At 33.1% G+C, this 11073-nt stretch overlaps 1 protein-coding gene across 1 annotated transcript; it reads left to right on the forward strand.

Moving 5' to 3' along the window:
* Nucleotides 1-1730: 1730 nt before the first annotated feature.
* Nucleotides 1731-9266, forward strand: LOC123694748 (transmembrane and ubiquitin-like domain-containing protein 1). Its single transcript, XM_045640302.1, has 9 exons — nucleotides 1731-2087; nucleotides 2439-2619; nucleotides 2744-2812; nucleotides 2949-3077; nucleotides 3543-3686; nucleotides 5962-6178; nucleotides 7164-7314; nucleotides 7726-7862; nucleotides 8163-9266. Exons 2-9 carry the CDS (start codon nucleotides 2445-2447, stop codon nucleotides 8308-8310), a joined length of 1170 nt encoding a protein of 389 aa, XP_045496258.1. The 5' UTR covers nucleotides 1731-2087; nucleotides 2439-2444; the 3' UTR covers nucleotides 8311-9266.
* The last annotated feature ends 1807 nt before the right edge of the window (nucleotides 9267-11073 follow it).

Below are 11073 nucleotides of genomic sequence, written 5' to 3' on the forward strand. Positions count from 1 at the left end.
GATGAGCTATAGATACTATATAGATGTGTGTGTGACAAATAGGGATGGGTAGATATCAATTGCGTGTTGAACTATCGATAAGTTATGTAAATAAATATGTATCATAAGTAAATTTTATGTTCAATAAGTTATTAAAGGTAAAATATATGAATAAAGTATAAATATGTAATTTTAAATTTCTTAACCAACTGAATAAAGTTTGTTTATTCCATTTGAATATTAAATATTATATAAGAAATTTTCTTGTATTAATTATAAGAACTTTAAAAAAATATGTTTGATTTGAATATCAGAAAAACGTGAGTACTTTATAAATAATAAAGTTAATAAAATAAAAGATCGGGTTTAGTGCTATTTATTTAATAATAAATCAAACAATAATAATAATGTTTTAAAAATGGTAAAAAATATTAAGGAATAATTAATAATTTAAAATGATAATATAATAAATAATATTAATAATTTTTTTATTTAATTTTATCCATTCTACTATCAAAATCTTCAAAATCAATTTAGCGGTTCAGAAAATATATCATAACATTACATACTTTACATTTACACTATAATACATTCGCATTCATAATTTAGAAAGTGTATCATACAAAACACACCACAAATTTATTTATAATACATTTTTAAAAGAGTTTTAATTTTAAAGTTAAATAAATAATTTGTTAAAATATAGTTCTTCTAGTAAACTTTATATCGAGTACAGCGTTGGTCAGGTTACATCACTACGATCACGTGGCGGCAGTGAGGCGCGCGAGCGAGCCTGCGCGTGTCCGCCTCCCACCTACTCTTCACCCCCGCGATGCTAGATTTATTTTCATCAAATTATGTATAACAATCGACTTACTGATGAAATGTGATAGTGGATTTCAATTTTGTGTATTTTCTAGTATCGTTTTTGCAAGATAGAACTGCACATTTCACCACGTTTATTCGTAAATATGAAAAAAATCCAGAGCAACGCACTTCGTGAGCACTCAACCACGACTGCGAGCGCTCGCGGCGGGAGTGTCGTGTTGTTCCCACCTGTGCCTACTGTTCCCACTTGGTTGTTCGCACTCTATTTATAGTATAAATACTCTAATGCCTCCTCCACACTACTCGCGAAGTTCCTCGGCGAAGTACTCGGCCGAAGTTGACTGAAGTCCGCGGTGCTACACTACACACTCGTTCAACTTCGCGAGGAGCCCATACGTTCATATTCAGAACGAACTTCAGGTTACTTCGTGCCCTTTGACTCGGGCGCAAAACCGACAACAAACGGAAGTCGGCCGTGGCGAGGTAAAGTTGGACGAAGTAAGCCGAAGTGCCTCTCTACATTATTCTATTCGTCTAACCTCGTTCAACTTCGCGAGTAATGTGGAGGAGGCATAAGAGTCCCAACTTTACGTATTTTTTTTTTTGAAATGAAACTTCTGTCGCGTCATAGCAACACCGTCACGTCATTGAGTAAGGCGACGATTTTGGTTTCTATGAATCTTGCCAAAGAAGTTTCGCTTCTGACACGTGTGCTCGGCACCATTCTGCACACACGCCCTTTTTTTTGATAAGGCATTAGGCAAAGGTTTTTTTCTAGCCATACGTAGCAATGCTTCAAAATTTCAAAATGTTCAATTTTTTTTCCGTTATGGCAAGAAGATATAACTATTGTCAAGGTTCATAATGACCTCAGTCAGACGTTGACATCATTTGACATTTGATGGATGGTATTTGACATTTTATCTGAATACCTACCTACCTACTCAATACTAGTTTTCTGATTTCTCTGCGAATTATAGTTGAATAGAGAGAAATTTCACTACACTAATATCATAGGATTTTACATTATATTGGATGTGATATCATCATACATACTTATTAAAAACCATCTTTAAAACGGCATTGGAAGTGATACAGAAATAAAGCTTTGAGTTTTGACGTACCTAGTTGTGTAAAGTATAAACACTAGGGTATTTATTTTGAAGTTTGAAATCAACATATTTCGTATTTTCTGCTGGCATCATAATGTTTATCTACTTTATCTGGCATCTCATTTGATTTTGTTATTATTGAACAGTATCAGAGACTGTAAAAGTGAGGTAAGAAATATCCATTTGATTGTCGCCTTGTACATGACCTTGACTCATGTTAATATACAAAAATTACAAAAAAATATATGATGGAATCTTACATTTTTGATTTTTGTAAGAAGCATTTATTTTGGGCTCAATATTTTATGGACCTAGTATATAACATAACAATGATAAATTCATCATTACTATTGGGTGTTTTTCCATTAATCTTTCTAATTTATGCTTCTCCATGCAAGAAATGCATTCCATTGTGACCTTCTTTGACTAGTTATAACAATAATTGTATTTCCCAAATTTGTTTTTGTATGTTTAAACAACATTTGCTAAATAATATGAGAAACAATTTCTTAATTTTAGATCACAATGACTTTGATAGAGGGTGTTGGTGATGAAGTTATACAGTTTATGATAACTGTGTTAGTGATAGTCGTTGCGTCATTAGCCTGGTGGTCGACAAATTCTAGACCAGACAGATATAGAACAGTTTTGCTTATGAGATCTCGTCCCACCCATCCGGTTACAGTCAGTATAAGAACAAGTAAGTTCTTTATAAACTTCCGCTGACTGCTTTTTAACTGATATTGCTTGTTATTCTAATCAACCTTTATCATTAGTATCATAAATATCTACTTAGAGTGTCAAAATAATATTTTTCATTTCAGGATCAATTATGCCAAGTCCTAGTCCACCAGTTAATAACACTCCGCCAGCACCTGCTCCCGAACCAATAGGTAAAAGATTATTAAAAAAATATAGTTTCTTTTTATGATTAATTTTTAAAAATCAGTGGATTTGTTAATAGCCATAACTAAAACTGGGATTTCAAATTTAATTTCATTAATTTGACCAAGTTTCCTGTATTTTTAGCAAGCAGTTCAACATCAAATAACAGTAGTGGGAATAGAGTGATTCCTATACAAGAGATGGATAGCATTGTGGACGCAGACATGGCCATGTTGGACAATAATCGCCTTCATTTCTATAGACTGATAGATGGTATGACTTGATTGTAAAAAATGTATATGTGTCTTTAGGCTGGTTGCAGAGCTTGACCGACCGTCAGTGCGTACCGTCGGTCCTGACGATACGCATCAACTATTGTATGACTATGACACTAATGCGCATGACAATACACGTGCGTATGGTCGGTCTAGCTATGAAAGGTTTTATGAATTTCCATACATATGACAAGCGCGACTGACGTACGCACTGACGGTCGGTCAAGCTCTGCAACCAACCTTAAGCTAAATTTAAGCTTTGAATTAGGTTTGGTGGAATATTTATAAAGTGTTGAAGTGAAGTAAATAAAAATAGCTACAATATAATTATAAATTATGGCAAAAGTGACTTAAGCGATAAAAAATTTGTTTTTATTACCTATTCATTATAAAAGTACTTATTCTGTAAAGTAACACATAAATATTTTTTTTTTTAATTTATTTAAAAAAAACTTCATTTTAGCGCCAACTACCTCACAGACGTCAACAGAAACCTCGTCAGTAGAGACGGAGAGCCAAGAGGAGATGGAGCCGGCCAGTGAGGCTCAAATCAGAGAAATGGACAGCATTGTTAGTGCTATGGAAGCTGATATGACCGTTCACAATGGTAATATTGTCAGTCAATAATTTTCTTTTTAATTGCGTTTTTTTTTGCATTATTATCAATTACGTTGGAGTTATGAGAAAATTATATACATTTATGAATTTTTACTTATTATTGGTGTACATAATACACTCACCGGCACGGAATCTTGGCCACTTCAAATTTCTGCGAAAAATTACACTATTTCTTTTCCACTACAAAATCAATAAAAATTTAATCAACACTAGTTAATGTAATATGTTTACAAACTTTTAGTAATAATTGGAAGTTTATAAGAAGTTCTACAGCGTAGATATGAATTAAACAAGAATTTACGCTTTTCCTGCGAATTTTAAATGATTTCTTTAAAAAAATCACAAAAATTAGAAAAAAGCGTTTCCATAAAAAAAATTCAATCTTTTATTACTGGGTGTTTCCTTCTCTTGCCTGAAACACTGCTTACATCCTTTCTGGCATACTCTAGAATACATTTTTGATGTCCACTTGAGCTATAGTGTACCAAACGGCCCTAGCTGTATTTCTAAGCTCATCTTACATTGGTGGTGGGTTGAAATCGAACTTTATGTTTCTTTTAAGCATGTTCCAGATGTGTTCTATTGGATTAAGATCCGAGCTACGAGCTGGCCACTCCAATTTTTCAATAATAACCTCTTGAAGGTACTCTTATACGCTTCGTACGACATGCGGACGTGCGTTAAAGTGTATTAGTAGCAATCTTTCTTCACTGATAAACCTGTTATAGGGCTGAACATGTTTTTGGAGAATTTCCTCGACGTACCTGATCAAATTTAAGTCATTACTTACGATAAATAACACCACACGAGCATCCAAACTTATACCTCCCTATACCATTATTGACCCTCCATGGAAAATCGCCGTTTGAGTTGTGGTGATGGATGAAAACCTCTCTTATCGTCTCCGCTATACTGACTCTTGGCTATCAGAAGCTCGTAAAGTGCCTCGTCACTCATCTGTGAACACCACACGAGCGCACTGGCTGTGGGTCCAGTTTTCATGTTCTCGCGCAAAACGAAGACGTGCTTCTCTGTGATGTCTGAGGAGTTCTGTACGGCGTGCTGGTCTGCAAAAATTCAAATTAACTTCCTTCATTAGTCTCCTCACTGATTGCTCACCCAAATTTATTGTCCTGGTGTTTTGGAGCCGGTGGCGTATCTCAAAAACTTTCAGAAAGCCATTTCTGAGTATCTCTTGACCAATAAACCGGTCTTCTCGAGCTGATGTGCACCTCACGCTTCCACTTCCTGGTCTGCACGTGTAGCTGCCAGTCTCCTGCTATCTTTTTCATGCATAGTGCATAGCTGAACGTCGTACTTACTGTACATTAGGTACTTTATGTTGTGGCAGTCTTTGGTCTAATATTGTGATGGCCTGTGCAGGCTGTTGAGATGTTAACGGCATATTCTATTGTTTGTTATGATCATTGACTACAGCACAACAATAACAATATCTTAAAACGGCATAACCGATATCGAAAAAAGTTTAAAACGAACAATTCGTAACTTCGGCTTAACCGCACAAATCACAAATTTCGACTAACTCTTAAAAAGTGGTAAAAGATTATTCTCAAACTTAATGATTTCTTGACATAAAATTAAAGAAATAATATGTTAACATATCTGTATACAAAAAAATCGTGAAAAGCACTTCAAACATTTTTTATCGGCAAATTTGTAAGTGGCCAAGATTCCGTGCCGGTGAGTGTATTATATGATTAAACATAAGATGCTTACAGCATTGATATGTAACAAGATTTGTAGTTTATTAGAATACTAGATTTCCGCCTGCGGCTTTCCCTGCGTTTTCAAATAAAAACCGCATAGTTCCCATTCTCGTGGGATTTCCGGGATAAAACCTATCCTATGTGTTAATCCAAGTTATCTTCTATATGTGTGCTTAATTTCATTGTAATCGGTTCTGCGGTATTTCCGTGAAAGAGTAAAAAACCCACACACACACATCCTCACAAACTTTCGCATTTATAATAATAAGTAGGATAGGATTGTTTACTTTAATAAAATTCCAAAGAAGTTTTGCTGATGACTGTACAATAATATATTTGTATCTATTTTTAATTAAGGTCATGTTGATATTGACTTTTATCTATGTAAGAACTTGCATTCCGTAAAGTTATTATTTTATTAGAACATTCAGAGCGAGTGCTGAATAAACAATATTCTATTTTTTTGATACATTGAAAGTGAGCACTATATTTTGATACAGTATTCAATATTAGTTAACAATAAGTTATATCATCTAGAGAGAAATACAACGGAAACTTCCACAAGTAGTATGAAGAAAGAGGAAAGTTCACAAAACACAGCCGAAGTTACTACAAATGAAGGCCCAAGTAGTTCTACTAGTGAAGCAGCGGAAACAAAACATTCAAATAAGATTTTGATCAAGTTAAAATACCTGAACGACACTTTGAAAGAAGTGGAAGGGAGTCTTGATGAGCTATTGAAGGATTTTAAATGGTAAGTTGTTAATTCCTTTTTATTTTCTCTTCAGAACAACAAGACCAACTGTATTAATTTTAATATATCCAATGCACTGTAGAATTTTATGGGTGAATTAAGTAATTTCTAATCCTGTACATGTTCCAGGATCCATCTTTGCCAAAAGAATCATTTGCCTATCCTCGCGTGCAGTAGTTTTTCATGGTCGAGCTTTTCTAGGCACTTGATAGGAAGTACCATGCTCTTTTAAATAAACTATAGCATTGAATATCTTTTTATCGAACACTCTAAATGATTTGCAATTTTCCTGTAACTCCAGTTTTTGTCAAAATGTAAACTTAAAATTATTTTTCTTGTTGATGGGTCACAAATCTTACTTTTACCCATTTATACTGCAAAGCAAATTAATTTTCAGAAACTTTTAGATGGAATGTTTAAAAACCGTGCAAATATTTGTAGAAGAAAAAAATATTGGCGGCATTTCAACAGGTTTTGACTTTGGAACACTCGAACCATGCTGTTTCTAATTTGTTGTCCAGACTGAAAATACTCGGAAATCAGACTTCACTTAAAGTTGTTTAATTTTATTAATTTAAGCTAACGTTTGATTAAAATTAAGCAATTTCTTATAAAACTAGATAAACGGGTGTTCTATTACATATGAAATAATACTTATTAATCTCTAATACGTTAATACATAAATGTTAAATGAATTTGATGACTACTTCATCGTGTTACGAGTTTCTAATTAAACGTCCACCACTGTATATACGTATTTCTAAATGCCCAATAAAGAAAAAAAATAGCTCCAATGTAAAATAGCTCAGTCAGCTTTCGTAAAACAAACTGGACTTGTACAAGTTGTAATTGCCATCAATGAATCTAAAGTCGATTTGACGTAATGGCATATTTTTTTATTATTTTATTGACTTAGATAAAAAAAAATTCAGCACATTCAAATGAAGTTTCTAAGGATTGTGAGTGTCTATGTGTCTGTGCGCAGGCGCCACTTCGCGGCCGAGCTGTCCTCCGAGAGCCGCGTGCGTCTGATCTTCAACGGGCGCGTGCTCGTGGACGAGGCGGCGACGCTGCGCGCGTGCGGGCTGCACCACCGCGCCGTCGTGCACTGCCTCGTGCACCCCAAGCGCGCGCAGGTGAGCGCACACACTACACTGCTCTACCTTTTTATTTATTGTAGATAGGGATGCGCTTGACCACAATCTCTAGGTACAGCTTATATATGAATCCATAGGCTCCTGAATTAGTTAAATACTGTGTCTCAGGAGCCAGTGGCTTCTCCCATTAATTTCGAAACAGTATACCTACGTTATACAAAAGAAAATTTAAAAAATAACAAATAAAGGTAAGTGGCAAGCACTTTAATGTTTGTGTGTGTATATGTGTGAGCGTGTGTGGGAGTGTGTGTGTGTGTTATGGAAAGCTAAGATGTGGTCTAAGATGGTACGCGCTTCCACCGCTTCCTTCCGCTTGAAGACCCCCAAATTGTACTTTAGCAAAGGTTTAATGTATTTATTTCTATAAATACATATAACATTTTTTAACAGCAACAACGGCAAGCGGAACCAGCTGCGGCGACCCACGAGCTGATAACCGAAGCCCCAGCCGCAGAACGGACATGGGACTTGGAGAATATACTGATGACGCTCGTTAGTGTTGCCCTCACCGTTGTGTGGTTCTTCAGGTATTGGACTTTTAGAAATACAAATTCGAATTGTATTGATACATGAATATGTTAATGCTTCATTGTTAATATTATGTTATTCAATTCAAATTTATCGAACGATGGCAAAAAATATTATGTGTTTGCAATATATATTATATATTGATTGAGTGGGTAAAGTGAGGGTTGCCAGTGAAAAAAAATATTAAATGTATTGAATTTTTTTTCTTTTAAATATTTCGTCTTTTAAATAAAAAAAGTGACATTTAAATAATTGCAATTGCAAGAATTCATGTGTTCACTAGTTTCTTGTTTTTACAGATGTGAATATTCAAACATGTTTACCGCAAGCGCGAGCGTAGCTCTGTTCGGGCTGACAGTCTTCTATAGTGTTGCCATCTTCGGCCTCTACTTGTCCGATACATTCCACTTCGACCGACGACCGCCACAACAAATACCCAACAACTGATTCACCGAAATCATCCAATATTCAACCATAGTGTCAATGAATTAGCGGAATAGAAAGTTTTGAGTGACAGTCGTTTTCATAGAAAATCCAAATTTATGAAAATACAGTGATATTAAATTGTACCTTCGAAACAGTGTTGCTATTCTAGAGAGAGATTTGAAATATGCATATAAAGTGTTTTTCATTTTAATACCATGTTTGAAAATTTTGTAATAAGCATTCATTTACGGTTTCTTGCACACGGCTTATAATTTTACATTAATTAATTAATTAAATTTTTGAGTATATTATATTGTAATTGTAACTGCACTCTGCAGTGTTAACGGTAGATTTGAAATTGTGATTTTTTGTTTAATACTTTCGTAAAAACCTATATTACACGTTAATTATATTGTAGTTAAGTTTTTGCGCTAAATTCACCGAATAAGAATTTTCTTTAATTTTTCATCCTCTTTACATAAGTTTATGCGCGCAATTTAGTATATTTTTATTATAAAAGGGTTAATGCACTACAATGTCTATATAGTCTTTATAATAATTCACATACACACTAAATTATTTTTCGCGCAGAGTATCATTATTAGTTTATATTTTAGTGGCGTGGTGTTTATTTCTCTTTTTGTTTAATTCACTTATGTAAATATTATTTTGTACATAATATTATAACGTAGCTTAAGTTTTTGGCGCTGTGGAATCTGGAGCAATAAACATTGAACATGTATTTTTTATAACATAATTATTCTGGCATATTATGTGTTACCATGTTTTACCGTCCAAAAATTCTTTTGTTGAAGCACCCTCAGAATTGGTCTCAATAATTATGTAAATGTTTCGTATTTTTTTTTTTTTAACAATTTAAAATATTATTAAATGGTAATTTTTTATCACCATTCGAATAAGTTTTTCAGATTATTGTTATTTAATTATAAGATCATAAAGGAATCTAAGAACACAAACCCCTTTTTTATTTACCACTTTTTGCGATCAATTTTAAACTGATTGAGCTTGCAGGATTAATGTTGGAACAAGTTGAATAGAAATTGAAACGTATTTTTTTATTTATTTGCAATGAAGGCATATTTATTTACCCCAGTTTCATAAAAAATAAAATAATGCAAAATAAATGATATGCAATTAAAGGGTGCTTACATTTTTATTTATAATTATTATTCTATATCCGACTTCAAAAAAAGGAGGAGGTTGAAGGTTCTCAATTCGACCGTATATATAATTTTTATTTTTTTACGAAACATCCTACACGGAAACCGAGCTTTATAGGACAAGAAGCAAGCACTCCATCGTGTATTTGCTATATTTTCACGACAAACATACGCATTTTAACAGCACTACCATGAATTTTACCACAATAAGGGTGCTTTTCCATTAATAATGTGCGAGGAATATGTTTGTAAATAACCAATATAGAATATAATGTATAGTAAATAACAGACTATAATAGAAATATCTAGGTAGGTATCGCTTCAAAATAAATGAAGCGATATGATTGATGGCCATGATTGTAACTACATTTTAATCTTGATTTGATTTTCTTTAATATTTTTTTATATAATAACTAGCTTACCGCCCGTGGCTCCATAAGTGGTGAAACTAGGGCATTGGGAATAAAACAATACAGGTAATTAAAAATTTATCATTTATTAGACTTCAACACACGAATTTCTAATAGACAGTAAGCTTGTAGCGGTATAAGTTTTCTTCATTTATACCTGTAAAAATAAATATAATATATCAGTATGTGCAACACAAACTTCTTAAATACTAATTGAATACTTGAGATGAAATGTTTTTCGCCGGATTGAGGATATTGAAAATTAAAGTAACAATAGCCTCACCTAGACGAAATTTGCTATTTCCAAATTCACTCATTACATTAACTAGATATTAATGAAAAACATATGTGAATTTGGATTATTCTAAGTGCTAATAAAAATAATATAGTCACTTCCATTTAGGTCAACAAATTATTATCAAGTTACAATAATTATAAAGAGAGAAGAAATCATTCTTACCTTATATTTTCTTGTTCAAATTTCAGTAGATCCCATTGCCGGTTGCTGCCATATTCATCTGGAATAAAAAACTTACATTTAAAAAAGATCCCATGCAGTGTTCAAGATAGAATTTTAATAAATATGGTCAGCCATCCAAGGAAGAAAAATGCGTGGTAATCATGGTTTGCGCATTCATAAAGCATTGTATCATCATTAAACAATAAATCAAGTTGTTCAACTGACAATTCAGTCAACATAAAATGCAAGTAAATTGTTTTTTTTTTTACGTTTTGCTAGAATATCTGATTTTCATTAATATAATTTAATGTTATTATGATAATGGAAACAAACCTTAAAATGTGATTCACAGATGTATCCATGAAATAATTGATCAGCTCACTTTTAACCTGCAATTAAAGGTACATTAGTTTTTCTATAGAAATAACACAAATTGTTTATAGAATTACCAAGTATAATCAGATAACAAACTAGGTGAGTATTCAGCAAAACCTTTCAGATTGGTGCATGACATAAACTTCATCATTTTAGCATCTTACAAATATGTTCAAACAATAAGACATAATAATAGCTCACCTTTATGAAAGTTGGCTCCAACAGTCCTACCTGCAAAAATAAACTTTTTGTAATTGTCATCATTTCAAATACAAGAAATCATTTCAATAAATTTTACTTACTTTTTACTTTCAGCAAACTATAGCTATATTAAATTTCATAAAAGAAAAACCAAATG

Source organism: Colias croceus, chromosome 10, assembly GCF_905220415.1.
Source record: "Colias croceus chromosome 10, ilColCroc2.1".
In the NCBI taxonomy this organism is placed as follows: Eukaryota; Metazoa; Arthropoda; class Insecta; order Lepidoptera; family Pieridae; genus Colias; species Colias croceus.

Coding starts and splice junctions, on each gene's coding strand:
- LOC123694748 (XM_045640302.1), top strand. CDS start 2,445: ATGACTTTGATAGAGGGTGTTGGTGATGAAGTTATACAGTTTATGATA. Junction 2,620..2,743: donor TACAGTCAGTATAAGAACAA/GTAAGTTCTTTA, acceptor TTTTCATTTCAG/GATCAATTATGCCAAGTCCT. Junction 2,813..2,948: donor ACCTGCTCCCGAACCAATAG/GTAAAAGATTAT, acceptor CTGTATTTTTAG/CAAGCAGTTCAACATCAAAT.